This window comes from Thermobia domestica, chromosome 14 (assembly GCF_964235325.1).
Source record: "Thermobia domestica chromosome 14, izTheDome1.hap1.1, whole genome shotgun sequence".
Classification (NCBI taxonomy): Eukaryota; Metazoa; Arthropoda; class Insecta; order Zygentoma; family Lepismatidae; genus Thermobia; species Thermobia domestica.
The window spans coordinates 5,779,944-5,806,925 of record NC_137467.1 but is presented as its reverse complement, the minus strand read 5'-3'; the positions used below and the strand labels follow the sequence as shown (position 1 = coordinate 5,806,925).

At 37.2% G+C, this 26,982-nt stretch overlaps 1 protein-coding gene across 1 annotated transcript; it reads right to left on the bottom strand.

Moving 5' to 3' along the window:
- LOC145670656 (lipase 3-like) lies at positions 1-26,725 on the bottom strand. Its single transcript, XM_081739444.1, has 8 exons — positions 26,618-26,725; positions 25,422-25,620; positions 22,671-22,785; positions 13,937-14,180; positions 12,463-12,621; positions 10,438-10,522; positions 7,189-7,331; positions 1-153 (listed from the first exon to the last, which is right to left on the bottom strand). The coding sequence occupies exons 1-8, from the start codon at positions 26,723-26,725 to the stop codon at positions 1-3; spliced, it is 1,206 nt and encodes a 401-aa protein (XP_081595570.1).
- Between the last annotated feature and the right edge of the window lie 257 nt (positions 26,726-26,982).

The window sequence follows — 26,982 nt, the reverse complement described above, 5'->3', positions numbered from 1 at the left end:
TTACGAATATTGCTCCATGACACTTAAAACTTTGTTGTAGAGTAGAATATCTGCATCTTTGGCCCACATAAAATCTATATGACTAAATGCAGGAAGAGGTACCTTGAATTTTCCTGCAAGGTTAGGTAATTGTCTTGATAACCAGTAGACATCCTGAAAAATAAAGAGAAAAGTGGTTTCTTATTACTGCGTAACAATTCTTTATAGCTTATTGCTACTTTATTACCGTCATTCACATCTTTATTCCTACAGCCTCATTAACGGCACTTTATGCCCTTGTTACCGCTATTTTATAGTTTTGTTCAGGGGCGGATCCAGGACGGACTTCTGGGGGGCGCGGTGGGTGGAATACTGCTACTTAGAGCTACTTTTAAGAGCTTCAAACTCTGGGATGAGTTTTATTTATATATAAAATAAAAAACTTCCCTCTTCTGGGGGGGGGCGATCGCCCCCTGGATCCGCCACTGGTTTTGCTGTTGTAAATTTGCTGCCTCATTTCTTTCTTATTAACTGAATTGCCGACCTTGGTATCTCCGCGTACAAAAACATTATTTTTTATTTCGTTTTATAAGCTTCTCACCTTTCTGCTTGTTGAGGGTACCAGAGATGGAGTGTGTCAGTGAATTGTAAGTCAAGATTTGTGAGTGGGTCAGTAGGTTGTGGGTCAACAGGACGTGACCCACTATCACCCACTACCCACCGTGATCCACTCTGGCACACCAATCCACTCTGCTCAGTGCATTGTAAACACATCTACTGAAACTTATGAATTTGTCTACGTTTTACTTTCAAGGCTTTCATTTTCCTTCCTTTTCATTTATTTCTATTTACTTATCTGGGATGAGTATATCTAAGTGGAAAAAAATTCAGGTACTTTTGCATATTGGTATTTGTAATTGTAGAATTTGGGGCAAAAACCCATCAAGTCCAAAAACTGAAAGTGTAAAGGAGATCCGATTTTCTTCAAACTTGGCACATATATACTAGACTGAAAATAAATCGACACTTTTTTTTTTTTTTTTTTGGTTTTGTTCCGGAAAATAGCTTGAGGAGGGAAAAGGGTCTCTTTTCAAAAAAGGGTCTCCTTGATTGACTTCAAAGTAGGAGATACGTCTTTTGTCGTTTTTGTAAGAAAAGGATTGCAGAGGAAATGGCTCCCTTCGAAATGACAAAGGACCCCGCACAATCCTTACGCAAATTGGATTTCGGTGGAATTATTTGAAACCGTGATACGTTGTAGATATTGGGTTCCTGAGAAAAAGATTCAATGGACACAACCACTGACCATTTGGCCACTACAGGACCTCTTTTTTGAAAACAGCCGTAGATAACGATATTCTGGATTTCGGTACAAATGACTGAAACCATATGTTGTAGGTATTGTCATCCTGAGGAAAAGTTTCAATGGGCATAACCACCCATCTCTGATCGTTTGGCCACTACGAGGCCACTTTTTTGAAAAGAGCCGAAGATAGTGATAGTCTGGATTTCGGTGAAAATGACTGAAAGCGAGATATGTTTAAGATGTTTTGATTCTGAGAAGAAGTCTCAATTAAGGCAACGACCAATAACTGATCGTTTGGTCACTACAATGCGACTTTTTTGAAAGTAACCGAAGATAGTGATATTCTGGATTTCGGTCAAAATGACAGAAGCCGTGATATGTTGTAGATATTGTCTTCCTGAGAAAAAGTTTCAGTGCACACAACCTCAAATCACTAATTGTTTGGTCACTACTACATTGCTACTTTTTGAAAACAGCCGTGTATGACAATATTTTTGATTTCGGTGTAAATCAATGAAACTGTGATGTCGTAGAATGTTGTAGGTGTTGTGATACTGAGAAAAAATGTCTAGGGCTTTCTTTTGTTCCGCAAAATGAACATCGTAATGTTGTATATGCTTAAATGATGTTTGCCGCTACTCTCCCCCCCCCCCTTTTCCGGTTTGTTGGATAGGACTTTTGAGGTTTCATACAATTCCACCAAAATTCCAAAATATCCTTACCTTCTGCTGTTTGGCCCAATAGTTGCCAAATGGTCAGTGATTTGTGGTTGTGCTCATTGAGACTTTTTCTCAGGATTACAATAACTACAACATATCACGAAATTTCAAGCAATTACATCGAATTTCAGAATACCATTACCTTCTGCTCGTTTTAAAAAATGGCCCTATACTGGCCAAGCTGTCAGTGATGGGTGGTTGTTCCTCTTGAGACTTTTTCTCAGGATTACAGTATCTAGAATATATCACAGTTTCATCGAAATCCAGAATAGCACTATCTTAGGCTGCATTCAAAAAAGTGGCCTAGTAGAGTCCAAACGATCAGAGATTGGTGATTATGCTCATTGAAACTTTTCCTCGGGATGACAATAACTACAACATATCACGGTTTCAGTCATTTGTACCGAAATCCAGAATATCGTTATATTCGGCAGTTTTCAAAAAAAGTGGTCCTGTAGTAGCCAAACAGTCAGTGATTTGTGGATGTGCCCATTGAGTCTTTTTCTCAGGAATACAATATCCACAACGTATCACGGTTTCAAACAAATCCACTGAAGTAAAATTTCCGTAAGGATTGTGCGGCGTCCTTAGTCATTTCGAAGGGGGACATTGCCCCCTGCAACCCTTTTCTCACAAAAACGGCAAAACACATACGTATTTCCTACTTTGAAGTCATCTTTGCATCGGCAGAGTTTCGTTTCTTTAATGTGACCCTTTTAGTCAAAGGTACCTTTTTTTGAAAAGGGGGTCCTTTGCCCCCTATAACCTACTTTGCGAAAGAAACAAAAAATACGTGTCGATTTATTTTCGGTCTAGTGCCAAGTTTGAAGAAAATCGGATGGCGAGAAGCCCTTGTGAAGCTATCTCCTTCACACTTTCACTTTTTGGACTTGACGGGTTTTTGCCCCAATGCAATAGGACTTGCTACTTATCTTTCGACACACAGTCGAATTTTACACTGTTTTTTTTTCTTTTCTTTTCTTTTCTTTACGTTGCCCTAGTTTACCTTGATTTGGGACTTTCAAATTTCATCTTATTTTCCACTATCTATAATTCAACAAGGAAATAATTGCATGTGATAATCAAATTGAAATTCATTGTAATATGGTCCATGACAAACACTTTACCATTTAATATCGTAAAGGTCAGATCCACCGGTATTATAACAGAGCGGTGTTTGAGCGATTGACCGTAGAAATTCATACTCCGATTAGTGACAATTTCACAGTCTTATTTTATTAGAAGTGTAAACTCTTTAGTTAGTAGAGAATAGGCCGTGGATCATGTGTCAGAGTTGATGACGATAGGTTTCTGTGGGTGGTGGCTCAGAGTGGGTCATTGTGGGTTGTGGGTCAGAGTTGGTCACAGTGGGTCACATTGGGTCGTGAGTCATGGGTCATGAGTGAAGTTTTCATTGACCCATGTCATCTGTGGATATCGACTTCATATAAACACCTTTATAATTACCGTTATCCGTTAATACGTAAACAGACTCAACGTACTCGATCAATATACCATAATTGCTCTTAACTAACTAACTAACTAACTCTATGGCCTATGGAACCCGGAGGTTCAGTGCCGCGTTCACCAAAGCTCTCCACTGACTTCTATCCTTAGCTAATTGCATCCAGTTTCTACTTTGTATTCCTATCTCTGCGAGATCCATCTTAATATTGTCCTCCCATCTGCGCCTAGGTCTTCCTAATGGTCGTTTTCCTATGGGTCTACCAGTCAAGACTTTGAAAGCGTTTCTACTTTCTTCCATTCTAGCTACATGACCTGCCCACCTAAGCCTCCTAGACTTGACGACCCTAACAATGTTGGGTAAACCGTATAAACTATGTAGTTCCTCGTTATGGAGCTTCCGCCATTCCCCATTCTCGTTCCTCTTGGGTCCGAATATTCTTCTCAGGATCCTGTTCTCAAATACTTTCAGTCTATGTTCTTCCCTCAAAGTAAGCGACCATGTTTCACAACCATACAGAACAACAGGCATGATTATCGTTTTATATATTTTAAGCTTCAAATTCCTCGACAGAATTCGCGACGACAAGAGATTTTGAACCGAATAGTAACACGAATTCCCTGCTTTTAGTCGACATTTAATTTCTTCGTGAATATGATTTTCGTCTGTTAATATTGATCCTAAATATTTGAAAGTATCCACTTTATCAAAAGCATTATTTAATATTTTAACGCCTCCACAATTTGCCGTATTACGGTCCCGACGCACTTCCATGTATTTAGTTTTCTCTGCATTTACTTCTAAACCCATGTCCCTGCAAGCGTTTAATAAGATCTCTGCATTTATTTCTACTGTTCTCCTATCATCCCCTATTAAATTTACATCATCAGCATATGCCATAACCTGGTGAATGCCGTTCAACTCTAGGCCCTGGTTGCTATCTTTGATTTTCCTTATGGCGTATTCCAGCACAAAGTTAAATAATAATGGCGACAACGCATCTCCTTGTTTCAGGCCATTTTCGACGTGGAAGCTCGTGGACAAAAATTTTCCTACCCGGACTTTACTTTGGGATTCACTTAAACATATCTTAATTAATCTAATTAGCTTTCTCGGTATTCCAAGTTCTGTAAGAACGTTGTATAATGTTTCTCTCCTAACCGAGTCGTAAGCCTTTCTAAAATCAATAAATAGTTGATGTACCGGGGTATTGTATTCCCACTTCTTTTCGAGTATTTGGCGAATGGTAAATATTTGGTCGATAGTTGATCGATTTCGTCTAAATCCGCACTGATAATCTCCAATAATTTCATCTGCGTATGGGGTCAATCTTGCTAACAGAATATTTGAAAGGATTTTATAGGATGTTGACAGAAGAGAAATGCCTCGATAATTATTACAGTCAGTTTTGTCGCCTTTCTTGTGAATTGGAACAATGATTGATTCTTTCCACTCTTGTGGCAATTCTTCCTTGTTCCAGATAAGGAGAATGAGTTTGTGTATCTTGTTCCACAATTTTTCGCCTCCAGCTAAAATTAACTCAGCCGGAATTTCATCTACACCCGGAGATTTGTGTTTCTTCAATTTCTTTATAGCGGCTTCCACTTCTATTCGATTGGGTTCTGGAATATACGGTTCTGCGGTGCGTATCTCCTTTTCTCCACGCACATTAGTTTTTGGCTGCGTGTTCAGCAAATCGTCAAAGAAATCTTTCCATCTATTTAAGAGGCTATCCGTATCGGTGAGAACTGTTCCGTCAGATTTCTTTAATATATAAGCACGAGGTTGATAGCCTTTCTTAAATTCGCTGATCCCCTTATACATGTCCCGAATATTTTTATTTTTACTATTATCTTCAAGTTCCTTAATTTTAGCTTTCAAAAAATCCCGTTTCTTTGTTCTAAAAGTTTTGGAAGTTTCCCGCCTGATATCTGCGAAATTTTGTGTAGTTGTTTCATTCGGATTTTGTAGTCACCGTAATTTTGCCTGTTTTCTCTTCTCTGCTAGTTTAATGCATTCTTGGTCGAACCATGGTTTGTTCCTATGTATTTCCGCGTGTCCCAATTTTTCTATTGCTGAACTTTTAATGTTATCTCTAATTTCAATCCAAGTATCCTCAACACTAGTGCACTCCGAGTCTTCTAAAACCGCGAATCTATTCGAAACTTCAATCTGGTATTCCTCTCTTACCTGGCTCTCTTCTAATTTCTTTAAATTAAATCTCTCCGTTTTCGGATATTGAATATTACCTTTATTCAGCGATAATCTCTCCCGTATTATAGCTACTACCAGGTAGTGATCAGTGTCACAATCAGCTCCTCTAAACGACCGGACGTCAATTATGCTAGATTGTCTTCTTCTATCTACTAAAACGTGATCAATTTGATTATGTGTTTTTCCGTCTGGTGATGTCCAAGTGTATTTATGAACGTCGCGATGTGGGAATTTTGTACTCTTCACGATTAGGTTTTTGGATGTTGCAAAGTTCACGAGTCTAACACCGTTGTCATTACTTTCCTTATGCAAACTTTCGTTCCCTATAATCGGTTTGAAAATACCCTCTCGTCCTACCTTCGCATTGAAATCCCCTAATAGAATCTTCATATGGTATCGCGGGAGTTGGTCAAATATCCGTTCCACTTCTTCGTAAAAACTATCTTTTATATCGTCACCCTTATCTTCAGTTGGAGCATGTACATTTAGAACAATAATATCACACCACCGTCCCTTAAGAGTAATAAAAGAAAGTCTGTCAGTAACAAATTCAACCCGTTTAATTGCTGGTAATATTCGTTTGTGAACGAAAAACCCTGTTCCTAACTGGTGATTTTTATTTCCTTCCCCGTAAAAGAACGTAAAATTTCCGGAATTCTCAGATCCCTTTCCTTCCCACCTAACTTCCTGAACTCCTACTAAGTCCATCCTGTATTTCTCTAACTCACTCGTTACAGATTTTAACGCGCCTGCCCTATAAAGACTTCTAATATTCCATGTTCCAAATCTCATGTCCATTTTCTTTTGCTGATGTCGTGCCAAGTTATCAGTCCTTGTCCGAGGCTTTTGTGAATGTTTCTGAACAAGTACCTTTTTTTTACAGGATGAGGGTGTTAGCCTTACCCAAACCCCCAAGCTGGAGGACCACTCCTAGTCGTCTGTCCGCGACTGCTTATTCAGTATATTCGCAGCTAACCTCTATATCTAGAGGCCTTCTCCTCGATCCGCAACCTGAGGACGCGCCATGCCGTGGTGACAGGAACCCACCATAATTGCTCTTATCTATTTCAAAACAAAACAGATTTTAAAAACTAGTATCTATTCAAAAGTTATCGTGCGGAATACGGACGGACGGACAGACTAACAACACAATATCATATTATGTCTCACTGTGTGATCCTAATAACATTTTCACATATTAACACTCCAAGGGACCAACCCTCAGATTACATAAATGCTATAGCGTGCTAGCGTGACTCACCTGCACACCAGGCTTCTCTCGAAGTAAAACACATATAAGTTATAATTCGAGTGTTAATATCATAAGGGAATCATGCCACATTGTCAAAGTTATCCAAAATGACCAAAAAGTGGACTTTATCCCTTTGATATGTCATTTGATTTATGAGATCCCGAACTTAAAACTAGCGTCAGTTAAAGTTAACTCATCCGCTAGTAAATGTGTCAAAATAGTACAAGTACCTAGGTAATATCCCTGTACTTACCACTGGATCAGCAAATATGTCGTGCTCGCTATAGTGAAGAGAAACAGGGGCTGTAATTTTCTTTAGGTCATATTGTGGTGGTCTCAATTGCCAATATTTAATCAAATTTCCCAACAAGCCATAGTCAAATTTCTGGAATCTCTCTGAAAAAAAAAAGGAATAACACAGTAAGAAATACATGTTATCTAGTATAGAGCTTTGTCAGTTTCTTCGATACTTTGATAGTTAAACCTAATATACTGGAAGTTTTGGTGACCTTATTCAAAAATTTTAGGACACTGTGGACAAGAAACAAACAATAATTTGAGGTAAGAAACTACATTCGTAGTGCATCCTCCTTATGAACTGAAAGTAGTAACATACATCGACAGTTTGTCATTTACTTAACTGATATAGTATATGCATTGTGATTCAGCAGAGATGGGTATAATCACAACAGGTGTCCAAATGCGCCCTCGATGTGCTATAAGAATGTTACAGTAAGCTGTGTTGCATCTACTTAAAGAGCCTTGTAAGTCAGAAGCCGATTTTTAATTTTCAATGGATCTTAGTCAGATTTTTGGCGGGGATTTATTTTTACGTTTTTATTTTATTTTATTTTATTTTATTTTATTTTATTTTTGTTGTTTATTTATTAATGACAACATGCCTTAATGGCACTGCTATAGGGATGAAGATAGAGCTTAAATACTATAACATTTTGTGCCATAAAGACACATGTACTTTCAGTGACGTAACTAAAAGCTTGGGGGCCACCCCGCAGACAGCGTGGAGTGGGGCCCCTTCTTTACGTACCATCTCACGAGTTGGGGGCCCCCATATAGCTTGGGCTCCCCCGCAATGCAGGGTCTGCGGGGCTCTTATTTATGCCCCTGTGTACTTTACTAATTTTGTGTTGGTAATTTTGGTTTTTGCAGAAATAAATTATTTGACAAAGAAGTATGTTTTATGTTTAATAGTTTTTTACTAAATATTTAGAAAGTTGTAGAGTGTTTAATGTAGTGTAGTGAATTTGTGTAAGCAAGTAATATATAGTTTTTCTTACTAACCTACTATTAATGATGTTCGTCCTTTCAGATTAATGTCCACTGGATTTATTGTTTATTTAGTGCAACTTAGAATGAGGATACGTAGTAAATAAGTGCGTTCTTTTTATAATGTAGATCGAGTTCAGAGTTAGCGGTGCGGACTAGGTTGTTATCTCTGAAAGGTTAATGTGTTGGTGTACTAAAGCTTGTGACAAACATCTTGGCATTTCAGCTAAACGAATAAAACACAAGCTCTGCCGCGACGTTGTCAAGTGGTAAAGGGGTGTGGCTATGATTATGCAGACAAACTATAGCTCGATCAGGTGACAAGAGATAGACGTGGATGTGTACAAAATAAACGTGGCAATACCGCTGGCCTCTCATTTGCTAGCAGAATTTAAAGGGAACTTGGAGCGACGCCTTCAAATGCCAAGATGTTTGTCACGCCGTTTAGTTACGGGTGACTATACTAGAGACCAAACTGAATGAAATTCTACGGAAGAAGTGGTATTGAAACGTGGAAAACTACTGCTTGTAGTGTTTCAAATCCAAAATGTTGAAGTGTGTAGAAAACTATTAGTTTGAGAGAAATACATTTCTTAGTACTCTCTCGAACATTTAAGGAGCTTCATCGATGATCGATTTGTTCATTACTTCGTCACGGAATCTAATCATTGGCTAATCAAAAGCAGAACTGTGTCCGCCTTATGCAGAGTCGTTTTGACGTATGATTAGCTTCATACTAAAGTCTGACTACATCAGGAAACAAATGTTAGTCCAACTCTTATTATGGTATTAATCACGCGTCAGAAGGACTCTGCATAACGTCCTGTATGTCCAGCCGAAGACTGTAGTTTTAATTTTTTGGGATTTTGAAATTAACACCCATTAGTTGGAAATTTCAATAAATCATCATCATAGGTATTCTGCCATTTTTGATAGATCACTTGCCGCAACTGAGAAGCTTCCATGCTCCACGATCTTCACGTACGATTTCTCTGTTTTGATATCACCCGTTAATTGCAGACTTCGCCCCCTCCCTCTCTTTCCTGCCACGATACCCTCTAGTACGTCGCTGATGACACAGTTCCTTCTTAACCAATATCCCAAACAGTTACTCTTTCTCTTTTTAATAATATCTAAAATTGTTTTTCTCTCTCCCGCCACTTCTAATACTCTCTCATCGTTTCCCGCTCGACTCAGCTAAATCTCTTCATTTTCATCCATACCCACATTTCGAAAGCTTCTAGTCGTTCTTTGTCGTTTTTCAGTAATGTCCATGTTTTTGACCCATATAGTACAATACTCCACACAAAGCACTTTATGAATCATTTTCTCAACTCTTTATTCAAAGTCCCACAAAATAGATCTTTCTTCCTCCTTAAAGTTTTGAACCCAACATAATTTAAAACATTAAAACGAAAATATATTGACAATTTGTTTTTTTTTTTTTTTTTTTTTTATGGCGGTTGTAAATATTATCTACAATGTTTTCTGATGTTACATTCTGTGATTACACAAATTTAGCACATATGAATGAGTATAGAAGGTTGAGAAAACTTGTGAGGTAGTTTCTTCGCGACATCAACGTTTTAAATATAACATACATGCTGATGATTGGTGACAACTCCTCAGTAACACAGGAGACGGAGATTGAAGACTGATTCATGAATGCACTTCAGAAGATGAACAAAAAAAATATGTAAGTACACAAGCAACTATTTCGAACAATTCAAATTTTTCAGTTCAAATGTACAAAACGAACTCAGTAGTTTACGTGAGTAACATTATGATTTGAAGGGGGCGTGGTGGTTCAGTGGTAGAACGCTTAGCTCTGGCGCCTGGGGTCCTTGCTTCGATCTCCTGTCAAGTAAGTTTGTGGTGCACACCATCGGGTCCATGGGTTTCCTCGGGATACTCCCGTTTCCTCCCACTTTCTCATTCCATCAATTCTTCCATCATCATTCACTTGCTTTAATCATCGTCTCACTTAGTCTAACGGGTATAAACGTGCGTCATTAAACTAAAAGATTTCAAGGATGTAATTATGATTGAATCAATTATCTGTAAGTAAATATGATGCAAAAGCTTCGAGGCTGAATCAAATATTGAATGTTACTCCAAAAACCTAAAGTAAATAAGTCATTTCATTAAAATATAAATCAGAAATAAAAAATCAAAGAAATTATTTGTTTCGCTGAAATGAATAAATAATACTCACTATCTCGTATAATTTGTGCATAGTGAATGAGGTCATTAGCTGATACTCCGGCAGGATCATTGTTCAGGATATCTGGCAAAATACTCTGAAATACAGGTAGACAGATACATTAGCAGAAAGTAAGAGTGGTAAGTAAATAAGAAACTATCTGTTAGCAACTATTGTATCAAACTATGAAAAATTATTTGCAGGTACTTGCACCTACATGCACACTCATGTCTAAAATTATTGTCGCATGTCTACAAATATGTTATTGTAGGAATATAATTTGATAACGAATTCGCCCGGTATTTCTTATAATCTTAGTATGTGTATAATCGGCAAAGACATGTATGTGGCAAATTTCATATGAAAAGAGCAGTAAATAAGAACAATAAAACGAAAATAAAACTTTCTTGTCCATTTAGCAACATTTTGTTTTACTCATTCTAATTTTCGTATTTATAATTCTTTTCCTATGAAATTTACCACGAATATGCATTTCCCGATTATACACATAATATCAGTGTTAAAAATACCCTGTAGAATCATTATCAAATTATATTCTTACAAGAAGACAGTTATAGATATGCGACAATCATTTTGGACATGACTGTACAACAGTATGTGGAGATTTATTTAGGTCCTGGTATCTGCGTTAAGTATAAAATATCCTTTCTGAAGCAATAATGTCCACACACTTAGCCCACCGATCCTTCCACTGCTGGAAACACCGCTGGAAGTCTTCTTTTGGAATGTTGTTCAGCTCCTTCGTCGTGTACCGCATTATGTCTTCTCTACTCTCAAAACGGGATCCCTTCAGAGGCGTCTTCAATTTTGGAAACAACCAGAAGTCACAAGGAGCCAGGTCTGGAGAGTAGGGAGGTTGGCGAACGGTTGTAATTCCATGTTTGGCTAAGAACGTGTGGATCAATTGGGATGAATGTGCTGGGGCGTTGTCATGATGGACGTGCCAGTTCTTCGCTGTCCACATGTCTGGTCTTTTGCGCCGGACTGCGTCACGGAGTCGCCTGAGAACATCTTGATAGTACTCCTTTGTCACTGTTTGTCCTTCCGGTGCGTACTCGTGATGCACAATTCTACGGGCATCGAAGAAAACAGTCAGCAACACCTTGATTTTGTTTCGCACCTGCCGCGCTTTCTTCGGCCTTGGAGAATCGGGATGCTTCCATTGAGACGATTGTTGTTTTGTTTCTGGGTCGTACCCGTACACCCATGACTCATCTCCAGTTATCACGGAATTCAGATACCCAGGATCAGTGTTGGTGGTGTCCAGAAGGTCCTGAGCAACTTCAAAACGGGTGTCTTTTGGTTCCTGAGACAACAACTTGGGTACAAATTTAGCAGCCACTCGTTTCATGTTCAAATCGTCACGCAAAATTGCATGTGCAGACTCTTTACTCACTCCAACATCTTCTGCAATCTCCCGCACTGTCAAACGGCGATCTGCCATCACCAAATTTCGCACCCGCTCAACAACAGCTGCATTCCGAGCAGTTTGGGGCATGCCGGAACGCTGCTCACTCTCGACTGATGTGCGGCCATCTTTGAATCGGTTGAACCATTGTTTAATTTGTGTTACACCCATCGCATCTTCTCCAAAAACCTGCTGAATCTTACTAATTGTTTGGCTTTGAGAATCACCCAGCCTTTGACAGAATTTGATGCAGTATCTTTCCTCAATTCGTTCAGTCATCTTGCGAGAAACACTAAATCCGACGAACACTACCAACAGCACCTCACTTCGCGACCACCAGCTCACGACTGGCACACGCGAACGCGGTGAAAAAATTCAAGCATGCGCATTAAGGTTCCTCCATCCACCGTGCATGGTGGCGCCGCCTGAGAATCACTACTTTGCGTGGAAAAAATTAAGGTCGGATACTTTTTAGACAGGCCTCGTATCTAGATTTTATTATTTTCGATTTAAAGATCTTACTACATTACTTTCTGGCGGTACCTTCTTGTTTTGATACTAAAGACTAATGGAATACATGATAATCAACTATGCATTGTATCTCTTACCCTGTTCAGCTGTTCAGAGTCCCATCCGCCCATGAGAAAGAACACATCTGCACACACTTCGCGAAATGGTGCCCGTAACTTACAAACGAAATCACCAAACAAAGTGAACAGCTTTTGATGTGCGAGGAATTCATTGAACCCTATCAGACGACCCAAAGGCTGGAAAGAGAAATAAATTCAGATGTTTTTATCATTTTATTTACATTATATTTTATCTTAAACATGATTGATTTATGACAGAAAAATCATCAAATACATACGGCTCTCAAGATAGAAGAATGCATATGAGGATCCACTAAATTTTACAAATCTGCATGATCAAAATTTTGAGGCGAATCGGTTTATATTTCTTGAAGCCTAACTATGAACAGAGTAAAAGAAATTACCGTCATAGTGTTATTTCAAGACCACTTTGAACGGCTAAAAACATTTTCATTCCTTTTTAAATAATATTTATATCATGATGACCTTGCACGTCATATCTATACGTTGTTCATAGTAACTAGAAAGCTTTAGCAGAAAATATTCGTATCCGATCTGTACATCAATTTAAGTATCTTGGACTATCGTATAAGAAATAATTGTAAGCGAAAATCTGTCAGCTGTCTCAAACATGAAAAACATAGCTCAACGAAACGTCTTTGAAGAGTGTAATGCCTTGTAATAAAACTAAATGATAGTGTCCCTAAACTTAGTAAGAAGTACATACCTGCAGGCTTTATGCTCAGTTACTTCTTACAACTTATGTTTACAAAAGTTTTTAACTGTGTAATAACCTTGATAAACCAATGTTGATGTTCGACAATCTAATATGAACACTTTTGCAAGAATGAATTATTAGTTAAGTTTGTACTTTGCGATAGTTGTTTACCTCTTACATTGTAACTTTATTCTTTAAATGTAATTATAATTGTGTTGTGTTCAGTAACTGTGATATGAGTGCCTCAACTACTGCAGTTTTATTACCAAACTAATTTTAGTTATTTCCGTAATTTCTCTACCACTTCAATAAGGGTTTCCGATCCAGTACCAGAGCATATTTTTCTGAGAAAATCAATTTTGGTTTCCTCGGATAATTGGTTTCAGTACTTGATCCGAAACGTAAAAGAAAAAATCCGATCTTCACCCAAAATCTTTTTCGAGTGCAAATAGGTTCCGATTTCAGAAGCGAAACCGAGTAGAACCCTTAATATTCTATCTACAACACTTATTTAACCATAATTCTAGATCTATCTTTTTCAACCCAGCACCCTAATTTCTTGCTGTTCATATCACCCTTTGAATCCACTGAAAAAGAAACTACCCACTCTACACCCAGTCTTCTGGCTTAGTGTCTAACCTGCCTTCATAAGTTAGAATCTGCTTTTGGAAAAATAGTAAGACAAGACAATTACTTGAGAACATTTTTATAACTAATGAAGCACCGACATCAACTTCAGTTAGGTCTATATGCTAGACATAATATTGAACTTACCACTAACTGATTTAGGAAAGGAACCAGACGACGAACAGGGGTCGTAGCGTGGGTAAGAGTAGCCACTGGAGCCAGTAGGACAGATAACTTAAGCTTATCATTGTATTCAGGCCTTTCAGATAGCATCACAAGATTCATCGTTGTCCCCATGGAGTGTCCAATGTAATACATCTTTTCTTGTCCAGTTGAAGCCAAAATGTAAATTATCATGGCTGGAAGATCATATACTCCAATTTCGTGAAAGCTGCAAATAATATTGTTCATAAATTTATTAATATTTTAAATCTCTACCGGCATCGATAACAGTTATTCTATATACGTATATATAAAAAATGTATCTATGTATCTTCCAGCATGACTTTCGAACCGAATTCGGTACACATATTACTTACAATATGAAAAAAGTATTGTGCGAATAAGACACCGCTACCTCTCCCCCCCCCCTGTAAGAGCAGGAAGGGGATGAAATGTAAACGTAAAAAAGAAAACAATCGATTTATGTGTCGAATCCATAGTTTTCGGGGTCGAGGAGATGAATAGTGAACTTCCCGATTCTGTTTAAGTCCAAGTTCAGAATGCATCGGCATAGGGAGAGGTCGAATTAATAGTTTTCGGAGTCACTAAACTGATTGATGACAAACCCTATGGCAGTTTCGATAACATTTAAATACAAGTTGAGTCGAGGTGGTAAAACACTCTTACCGTATCTACGAGTTGGAAAGGGAGACATGCAAAAATAATAGATAATTGCCGGTATAAGTGTCAAATTTAAACCTATTTAAGCTCAAGTTTAGCCACGACGGGAATGTCAGCTTACCCGGAAATAGACAGGGCAACACCAGAGAGAGCGAAATGTAAAAATAATCAAAAAACGACCAACAATCGTGTAGAATCCAAAGTTCTTAGGGTCACTGATATGAATAGTGATACTTCCGATAACCTTTAAATCCAATTTTACCCCCCACAAACATAGGGGTGAGAAACTTTGAAAAATAAGTCTAAGTCGAAAATGACTTTGATTAGCTTCAAATCCAATTTTTGAGATCGAAAAAACAGTTGACACCTTCGAAATAACTTTTTTATGTTAGTCATTACCCATCCCAAGCTAGGATTTTACCATTTCAAGGTTAATTAAAAGGATTATTCCAGGGAAGTAGGGTGCTTCAACATTTATGCCCAAAGTAGAGTATATTATAGATTTTTATTATCACAATTCCAGTGAAATGAGCATCATAAGGCGGAAGGGGATACAAATATTTACCATAAACCAATAATCTCTGTGCGAAAAATGAGCATTTCCGCTAGTGTAGTTATAAAATGCAGTTATAGTATGCAAGTGCTGTAATGTGATAATGCAGATGAGAAAGTTACTTAGACTAGCTAATTATAACACAAAATTACAGCCAGAAATTGTTAGTGAACTGCTCTCGTCACTCTGTCTATCATTGCCAGCGTTAGGGATGCGCACGAGACAAGAATTGTGGCTGTCTCGTCTCGAAAATGTGCTGTAAAAGTGATGTCTCGATTCGAAAAGTGTATATTTCTCTATTGGAAGAGCCGTGTCTCGACTCGAATTTTGTCAGGTAAGTCCTGTCTCGACTCGTCTCGTGCGCATCCCTAGCCAGCGTAGTGTGGATGTTCCAGGTCAGAAAGACCAAATATATGTAGATTTATCGTGAACTGTGAAAATCCATTTTTTAATTAAAATATCTGTAATGATTTTTGTCCTTATCTCATTTGCCTGCTAATTCTTCGATACTGTAGACCAGGGATGACGTCAGCTTTAATTTGGAAGAGAGCAAACTGAGGAACAGAAAAATTTTTAGGGGTACCTATTTTCTTTTGTTTACGATTACCTATATTACAATACAACATGCTGGAGAGCAGTCGGCGGCAGATAGATTTACCAGAAAGGGGAAGCTCCTCCCCTAGTCTCCTTCTGCTTCGTCACTGCTGTAGACACATTGAATAGATAATGTCCAAACGAGGTAAGTGAAATCATTTCATTTTGTAGAATTCAGACACATCAATGACTAGTGTCTCCAAGAGAGAAAATTAAACACTCGGAAACAAGAATAGGGTCACCCGAAACCTTAGAAGGTCTCAAGAATCCTAATCACTGCGAAATTAAAATACCACTAACTGTACAGTAATTATGTGATATATTCAAGTAAATAACAAGGTAATCCAAATGAGAAACAAGAGCGCCCTAGGCAATATTATTTTACCGTTATCACGAGTCACCTAGTAACTTTCTGTTCGCAGCCATTTAGAAACGCCAAAATAAATGCCGATTTTCTAAATAGCTGGAAATCGAAAGCAGATAAGAGAGTCGTGATAACGGTATCTCATGTAAAATAAAATTGTCTAGCGAGCTCTTGTTCCACTTTTCGATTATCTTTAATCTATTTGAAGATATCATATATTTACTGTAAAATTAGCAGTATTTTAATTTCGCCTAAGGATGACTCATTATAGTGTCAGAGAGGAAAGGAAGGACGGAAAGAGAAATGCTGATATAAGTAAAGAAACTGTTCTGTAACTCAACCTACAGTCTTGTTTTCGGGTACCAACCGACGCTTCAAAGACAAGTTTATTAAAATTTAAAAAAAAAATGAAAAAAAAAACTGCCGTGACAGCGCTTGGAGGACATGAGCCTGCTTCAACGTTATTTGTTAGGAATGGCGACAACAACGTCTGGCCTAGCGACGAACATGGGTTAACACGTCGTGTCGCTCTGCCTCTAACAGGCATATCAGGAGTTTTCTGGACGTAGTGATCGTCACATCTTTATTCACGTAGTTCCCCGTTTGCCTCACAACGCTCGGTGGATGCCAAAACTGAGGTACATGGCCTGGAATCCAACTAGGGATCACGTGACATGAGTCTAAGGTTCTAACCACTTGACTAAATTCTACCACTAAGCTCTAACGTAAGTTTATTACTATGAAAGAATCTCGTTTTTCTTAATCAGCTTGTTCCTTATTCTACCAAACAGTCGAAGAAAACTTTAATGTATGTATTTAATAGAGAAATGAAATGAAATCTCTGAGTTTTACGTCCCACGGTTATGCCGGTTAGGCTAAAGGAGACGGTGATGATGAGTGATGAATGAAATGGTGGAATGAAGAAAGTGGGAGGAAACGGGAGAACCCCGAGAAAACCCACGCACACGGTGTTTGTCCACCACAAAGTTCACTTGGCGGGGGCTATATTTAATAGAGGTCTGCACGTGCCGGAATTTTTAGTCCGGTCCCGGTCCGGCTAGGCCTGTGAATTTACAATGTCGAGACCCGACCCGAGTCCGAAATATGTTTTAGCATTTGGACCCAACCCCGGTCCGAGCTCGTGTGATAATCAAATGAGCCCGAAATAAGCCCGAATTACAGAAACTTGATAATTAACGCAAAATTGTATTTTTATTTACAGCAATTAGAGGTTTAATTTTGCAGATGTGCTTTAAAAGTTCTCAAGAAAGAACGGTGGAACATACAGGGTGACCCATTTTAATCTTTCCACGGAAATATCTCAGAAACGGTTGAACTTAAATGAACTAAACAAAAACTCTAATAGGAAATGCCATGGGGCACATCGAACGGTGTTGTCGCGATGCCCCCCAGGGCCACCCTCCATGGGGCCCAGGGCCAAACTTTAAAATTTTAAATGGAAACATGGAGCGCGTGATACCTCGTTCGATAGATGTTTCAAAACTAAACAGCGTTGTTGTAAAAGATTTTTCATATGGAACGCCACAACACTGTTTAGTTTTTAAAGATCTATCAAATGAGGTACAATCGCCCCATCTTTCTATTTAAAATTTTAAAGTTGGGGCCTGTGTCCCCATGAAGGGCGGTCCTGGGGGAACCACAACAATAGCATTCGATGTGCTCCATAATATTTCCTATTTGAGTTTTTGTTTGGTTCATTTATTTTCAACTCTTTCCATATTAATGGTACTGAACATTTTACCTGATACAGGCACATGTCTTGGTGGCTATTTTGAATATGGTGGCCCATATGAAAAATATTTTGCCACAACGCTGTTTAGTTGTTAAAGTTTTATCGAACAAGGTATCACTTGACACAAGTTTCCATTTAAAATTTTAAAATGAGCCCTGAGTCTCCATGAAGAGCGGCCCTGGGGGACACCACGATAGCATCGTTCGATGTGCCTCATGATATTTTCTATTTGAGTTTTTGTTTGGTTCATTTATGTTTAACCGTTCTCGAGATATCTTCGTAGAAAAATAAAAATGGACCACCCTGTATATCTTTGTATAGTATATTTACAAAGTTAGGCCCGAGAAATATGGTTGTATATTTAATAATTTACGGCCCGAGCTCGGCTCGGGCCCGAAGTGATACATGCTTTGTAGGCCCGAGCCCGCAGACCTCTACTATTGAACAATGCATTTTTCAACTTAAAAAAAAAATCTTTTTGTACTGTTATGAAAAATCTATAGATCTCACAACGCTATGCGGATGTGTAGTATCGCCGCGCCGCCTCTTTTAAGGCGTGTGTTTTGCTTCAGTCACAACAACAACAACAACAACAACAACAACAACAAAAATATTTCACTCCAGTTAAATCGGACAATTAAAAAAAAAAAACATGAAGTCACAACTGAATGCATACGTTTCAAAGAAACGTGGAGCTGGTTATTCTGGGGAAGGGGGAAGCGAAAGAATCACAACGGCCTTGCCGTTATATATGCTATATCACATCCTAAATATCCCCACTTCTTGGTTTTCGTTCTGGTTTTATTCTATGTATTTTCAATTACTTGTTATCTATTTTCTAATTTGTACTTATTTTAATTTACTATATTTCTGATTTCAATCTTAAAGATCTGTTGTTGAAATCAATAATGTTAATATGTTATTTAATTCTACATTCTGTAATATTGTCATGTAATCAACTGCAGAAGGTTGGCAACGTCAAATTTTATTTACACACACATAAAAGAGTGATATATTTGTACAGATTTGATTTTATATGAATTTGAATTTAACATCCCTTTCAGTAGCGAGGCTATATGAGACGTGGACCTACAGATTAATGTGGGATCCGATCTACATGAGTTCCCGACTAGAATCTAACCCAGGTCTCCCACGCCAAACACATGTACGCTAACAGCTTAACCATGAAGAAGCTCTATATTTGTACAGAACTAGTAGGAAGATATACTCTACACGTGTTAATGAAACCATTTATATTGTTCTAATTTGTTTTATTATATCATATAGAATATCATACGTTGACATTTCTTGGTACTTAAACTACAATGGACTCATGGTTTGCAAAAAAAGAAATAAAGTTTCTCAACAAATTTTGTGAACATTTTTCCCTTCGGCTTACAAAAACATAATAATAATAATAATAATAATAATGATAATAATAATAATAATAATAATAATAATAATAATAATAATAATAATAATAATAATAATAATAATAGGAATGTTCCTTTTTCTCCTTTATCGAAAGGATAATGTCCTCTGTAATGACTCCACTAAACTTTCTTTTATATAAATCTCTTTCGATAGCACACTATATAATAAATACTCGCATGGACGGTTTAATACGTTTGTATGTTAAATTATTGCTCATTAATATATTGAATAAGTATATTTTGGCTTTAGCTATTATAATTGTTACAATGTCGCACGGACGTCATAACACTAGGATCGTACATCTCCACCTGACATATTGAACTAACTTTTCACATTCAGTGTATCCAACTACAATATAATACCACCAATTCAATTTTCTTTTTTCTTTTTTATGCATACAAAATAATTCAACTGATCTTTACAAAATATGAAACACTACATATTATTATTATTATTATTATTATTATTATTATTATTATTATTATTATTATTATTATTATTATTATTATTAATAATAATAATAATAATAATAATAATAATAATAATAATAGTAATAAACAGTAGCTGTTTCTGTGACTAAGACAGATTAATTGTATTTAAGATACATAAATTTCAGTAGGAAAAATAATTTCGTTTTACGAACAGAGTCACAGAACGAATTAAGCTTGTAAGCCGAAGATCCACTACTATATATTTAACGTCTACAGTAATTTAAAGTAGATAATTTTGTATGAGTGCCTAAGTAAAGAAAACAAAATTTGTGAGTAAACTTAATCTAGTCTTGTCTACTAACTACCAAACTAACTCTATGGCATATGGAACCCGGAGGTTCAATGCCGCATTCACAAAAGCTCTCCACTGACTTCTATCCTTAGCCAACTGGATCCAGTTCCTACTTTATATTCCTGTTTCTGCGAGATCCATCTTAATATTGTCCTCCCATCTACGCCTAGGTCTTCCTAATGGTCGTTTTCTGGTTGGTCTTCCAGTTAAGACTTTGAAAGTGTTTGTACTTTCTTCCATCCTGCCAGAGCGTTCTAGACTTGATGACCCTAATAATGTTTGGTAAACGGTATAAATTATGTAGTTCCTCGTTGTGAAGTTACCGCCATTCCCCATTCCCGTTTCTCTTGGATCCGAATATTAATCCCAGGATTTTGTTCTCAAATACTTTCAGTCTATGTTCTTCCCTCAGAATAAGCGACCATGTTTCGCAACCATACAGAACAACAGGCATGATTATGGTTTCCTATATCCAATGTATATCTGTAATTTGTCCTATTGAAATGCTAACAAAAATTATATTCTTATGCTGCTAAGATAATAACTAATTCACAAGAAGGTAGCCGTTCACCCGAGCATTCCTGAGATAATATGAGCTTCTTAGGGTAAGACAACGTTAAGCGCCACTTCCAGTGAAATTGAGTTATTAGGTGAAACGGGCTAGAATCGAACCACAGAATAGTATATAGGCGGTTTAAGTTCAGAAATATAACTGCAAATGACAGGGAAAACTCGTTTGGTATGTGTCATTGCATTAAATTGCATGGGAATGTTGAACTTTGTTTTCCAGTTTATTCATAAGATATAAAAATGTCGCTTAGCATTATCTTTCCTTGAACCGGTTATATACAAAATACGAAACTACGCTCCGCTTTCTTGGATCAATTGAAGAGATTGGGAAAGAGAGGTTAAGTTCAGAGTAGTAACAACTAGATCGAAACTACATATATTCTGATCAAGTTACCGCAACAATTTCACTCAGTGATCCAAAAACAATGTAGCTGGTTCGATCCCAGCTCGCACTGTGTGGACTTTGTGGTGGACAAACACCGTGCTCGTTGGTTTTCTCGGAGTTCTCCCGTTTCCTCCCACTTTCTTCATTCCACCATTTCACTCATCTCTCATCATCACCGTCTTCTTTAGCCTAATCAGCATAACCGTGCGACGTAAAACTTAAAGATTTCATTTCATTTCCAAAAACAATGTACGCCCATAAATTGTTTTCTGAACTACACAGAAGAAGCATCTGCCAATTTTCTGGATAAAGTTTGATATCATGAACCAGAGATGGCCAACCTTAGAACACCATGTGTCAATCTGACATTCAAGAAATTTTTCATTTGTTTTATTTCAAACTGCTCTGAATAATTGTAATTAGCGATTACAACTCTACAGATGTCAAAAACCAAGAAATGTACTTTATTCTACTTCCGATACCCTTGCTTTGCATTACTCTTTCCCGTCTATGGCTATGAAACAAGTTGTTTAAAATAATACTTTGAAAGAATCCGTGAACACTTCTGTAATTTTCAGGTATTCCTTTAACTTTCAAGTTTATTGTAAAAAATTATTCCGTGTTTCCGTGTTTGAATATCATTGAACATATTTTAGAAATGACTTTATAGTCATTGTTCTGCAGTTTCCTATGGTCATTATTTAACATGTCTGAAAATGTCCTGAAGTGTTCTATGATCATTGTTTAACATGTTCAAAATGTCCTGAAGTGTTCTATGGTCATGGTTTAACATGTCCAAAATATCTTGCAGTGCTCTATAATCATTGTTTAACATGTTCAAAATGTCCTGAAGTGTTCTATGGTCATTGTTTAACATGTCCAAAATATCCTGAAGTGCTCTATAATCATTGTTTAACATGTTCAAAATGTCCTGAAGTGTTCTATGGTCATTGTTTAACATGTCCAAAATATCCTGAAGTGCTCTATAATCATTGTTTAACATGTTCAAAATGTCCTGAAGTGTTCTGTGGTCATTGTTTAACATGTCCGAAATATTCTGAAGTGCTCTATAATCATTGTTTAACATGTTCAAAATGTCCTGAAGTGTTCTGTAGTCATTGTTGAACATGTTCAAATTGTCTTGAAGTATTCTATGGTCAATGTTTAACGTTCAAAATGCACATGAATTTTTGATGTGTCCAATGAATATATGATCGCACAAGTAAATTTTAAACGGTATTAGGATAGTTTATACACACTTACAAGTCGTTTCTGCTCGCATACTCATTGGACACATTGGAAGATCAGATAATTTTAAACACCCTATCAACAACCGTTAAGATGCGTTTTGGAATTATTATTATTATTATTATTATTATTATTATTATTACTATTATTATTATTATTATTATTATTATTATTATTATTATTATTATTATTATTATTATTATTATTATTATTATTATTTGGTTCACTGCACTTCAGAACACTTTTGGACATGTTAAACATTAAACGAAAGTAGTCTCTAAAAGTGTTTTCAAAAACTGATTTAGTTCTTTTTTTTTTTTTTTTTTTTTTGGTGAAGAATTTTAGTGAAATTACCTGAATTTCCAGAAAGCTCCAGATTCAGGATTCAATGTTGTGTGGTTTCTGGAATACAAATTTCCCCTGGCGTTACCCAACCATACATCGTAGCCACGATCAGCCAGGAGAAGAGCTGGAAATTAAATAATTGTCAGTACAAAATACTTTTTTTTTTTTTTTGTTACAAAACAAAGGTCCGACATAGAATCAACAGACTGAATTTTCGAATGGTATGATCTGCATCTCCTAAAATACTAATAAGTTGTCGAATTTCTATTGGTTCTCGGTTACTTAATATAGAATACTTAAAAATTAACTACTTGAATATATGTATATACAGGGGCAGATCCAGGATATGATCAAGGGAGGGGCTAAACCATATTTTGTCTCTTATCCAGTGTAAAGCAGGATTGAAGCCCATTTTTTCCAGTGTATATCTGAGCGTCAAGGGGGGGGCTATAGCCCCTATAGCCCTCTCCTTGGATCCACCACTATATATATATATATATATATATATATATATATATATATATATATATATCGGTACTTGTACCGATTATGGCCCGGGTCCCCAATATGGCCCACCCACCATATCTCTGCAGATTTACGTTGGTGCTACTAGATGACAATATAAACTATGTCCTCATCAAAAGCGTACACATATTTGCTCGGCTCAGAGAACATAGTTTATATTGTCATCTAGTAGCACCAACGTAAATCTGCAAAGATATGGTGGGTGGGCTATATTAGGAACCCGGGCCATAATCGGTACATGTACCATATATATATTTGTCCTATCATCATCCTGTGTCGTTCTTATCATGTTAAGTCTTAGATCCATTTCTCATGATTTCGCCACTCTTATTCTTCCAGAGACATTTTGTTAACTAGGGAATAAGTTTGAACACAGCAATATTTGGTGTGATTACCGCAGTGTTATTATCATAGATTAGTGCTAATGTATGATACACATAATAAAGAGTTCGAAGTTCGATATCCAGTCGCACATCTAAAATGTCACGTCTTTAAAATAACCTCTTCTCGCGGAAAGTCTAATCATCAGATCACAATTGCATGTAATATATAAGGGTTGCGAAGAAGAAACATTAAATGTTTTCCGGATAAAACGCTAAATCGTTATCATTTTAATCATATTTTAAGCAACAATTTGTTATTGTATTATATTATTATCTTGAGAAATATGATAGTAGTGTCTAACATTGATAGTAAAATGTATTGCCTAAATTACAAGCGAATATCCCAACTTTTTAGAATGCTACAATGTTGAAGTATAAACGGCGTGACAAACATCTTGGCATTTGAAGGCGGCACTTCAAGTTCCCTTTAAATGCTGCTAACAAATGAGAAGCTAGCGGTATTGCCACGTTTATCTTGTACACATCCACGTCTACCCTCTGCCACCTGATTGCGCTGTAGTTTCTCAACTTAGCCATAACCACACCCCTTAGCACTCGGCAACATTGCGTCAGAGCTTGCTTTTTATTCGTTTAGCTGAAATGTCAAGATGTTTGTCAAAAGCTTTAGTTAAGAAGGCGGTCATACCGATGGTATCGAATTCCTTCGAAGGTATTTGTTTTCACTGTGCAATTCGCTTATGTTCTAAATACATACAAAGGAGAGTTTCTTCCAGAATATCAGGGCTAAGTAAACGTCAATTATAATCACAGCAACCTTTCCAACAGGATTGGGGCTTACTGGCAACGCTGTGCACGAATTGACAAAGCTGCTGCCACCACTTTCACATGGCAGCATAATTAAGCATTGATATTGACTCAGTACTCGTGGTACTGCGCATGCGACCAATACAATGATGCGTGTATGGAAGAAATCGAATGACGAGCAGTGCGTAACATAATACGATGTCAAATTTCTTATCCGCATTGCGTCATACTCAGTATTACCTCGGCGCTGGAGCAAGATAATGGTCTGGACTTGTCTTTGTCGATGGTTCAAAGGCGTCTATTGAACGTTGGACTCAGAGTATGCTTGTAATTGTCTTGCTTCTATTGACCTTGAACTTCAAACACTACAAGCTGCAATGGGCGCTGAACGCTGTCGCTGGATTGCTGAGTAAAGAACGATCGTGTTTTTGGACGAATCTTGCTTCTTATTCTTTAGTGATAACTGTATAGTTTATACTCTTTAGGGCCCTATTTCTTAAAACCAGAAGTGTTACTAGGGTGAAAACTTTAAAATCAAACATTTTACAATTGCATATACCATAAAATCATAACGAATTGAAAGTATTAGTATTAGTAGGAACTCTTACTATTATTAGAGTGTTTCTTCTTCATAATGTTTCACGACTTGCAAAAATCATATTACAAGATTATTAGCTTTGATAAATGAACCCTACATGGTACACTAGTGAGCACACAACGCCAGCGTGCATTGTCGATCTCTACAACAACCAAACGGCAGATTAATTGTATAGGGCGTCATTGGAAACAACACGTAATCTCAGCTATCTATTGAGGGCAACCTCAACAGTGATGCTTCATCAGGGAAGTTCTGGAAGACGAGGTCATATATTTCCTTCAGTCAATTCCGGACGACATATTTAAACATGACAGTGCCCGACCACATCTATCCCAGAATGTGCAATGGTTCTTCGAGGAACGACAGGTTCCGTTACTTCTCTGTCCTGCACGGTCGCCTGGTATAATACCCAAATTTATAGTTTTAACTAAATTATCTGAAAACACCTAACATTAGTATTATTAAAGGTAGTATTATTAGTAGCAGTACCTAAAGCTTTTCCTGGGCCCAATATAACGAAGTCTGCAGAATTCGATAGTAAACCATGAAGAATCAATACAGCTGGTTTTCCCCTAGCGGGAGGCGACTTTGGGCTGTACGGGATCCGATGCAGTCCTAATACATAGCCATCATCTGTTGTCACGTAATGAGTTTCAGCAGGGTAGCCATGCTTTTCAATCATTTGAGGCTGGAGAAGAAGAAAAATATATACATACGTTTAACTGATTTAAACTACTTTCTGAGCAAAACAACACGTTTATTGTAAAAAAAAAAAATGTTAACGAGTAACAGTTCCGCCAAGTATCATCTTGGTTTCATCAGATACCGGTACTATAAATATTAGTTACGATTTTATACATAAGACAGCGAAAACATTCCAGCATAATGATTGCTTATCATAGGCTACTACAGTCAATCGCCTTCAATCACAAACAAGAATATACAACATAAACAAAAATCACAATTTCCTTTCTCCCTCCTTGTTGACACCATATAGTTCAAGAAACGCAAGCCAAATTTTGACACAACTAGTGTAATACAGAGACATTATGTTCAATTAACACAACCATTCATTATTATTATTATTATTATTATTATTATTATTATTATTATTATTATTATTATTATTATTATTATTATTATTATTATTTTACTGTGTACAAGTTGTAATTTTTGAGATTAATTATGTAAATGCAAGTTGCTCTAAGTAACGTATTACGTAAGTTTTGACGATACTATACAGTTCAACCGCTTATACCCTGGCCGGTGAACGATGATTTTTGGCAGCTTTGCACAAGGCCACGGCGAGCGAGCAGAAGACAGCAGGTCAACCAACCTTAGGCGCAGAATCTGTCGCGTCTCCATGGTAATCACCGCACATTGCCAAACTTTCACTCATTTCCTCTCACCCTTAAGGAGGAAACAGACCATTCTTCCCTTGCGCGAGAAGCACATGGCAACACCGCAATCCTCAGTCGCCCTAGCGAGCTGAGCTGTCAGAAATCATCGTTCGCCGGCCAGGGTATAGAATATACGGTATAATTCTTTATGGCAACCTATATAATACAGCAGTCTATGTAGTTCAACCGCTTACAATATAAAACTCTTTACGGTAACATATATAATGCAGCTGTATATGTTGATATTACGTCAAATTCTTACAGATTAAGTTATAAGATGCTTACGGTTGTTGTTCTTCCTGCGTTAGGATCTTTGTTCCTTGATCTTCCGAAGAGTCCTGATGCTTCATTGAGTACAACAAACAATAAAATTGTTGTCAGAAGATCCTTCATGGTGATAAGGGAATGGGTGCTACTCCACGACGCTCTCTAACCTAAGGAAGACAAACATTGAACATGGAATATCATGTAAAAGATTAAAGTTTGCACTTTCCTGGCTTTGAATCAACTATCAAGTTTGCGTTCAAAGGTAATTCAAGCTTGATTTTGGATTTGCATATGTAACATTTTTTTCATCGAAAATACTTCAAATCTGATTTTATCTTGACAATTACTCGGTCTTAGTCCTGTAACTTATACGGAATTATTAA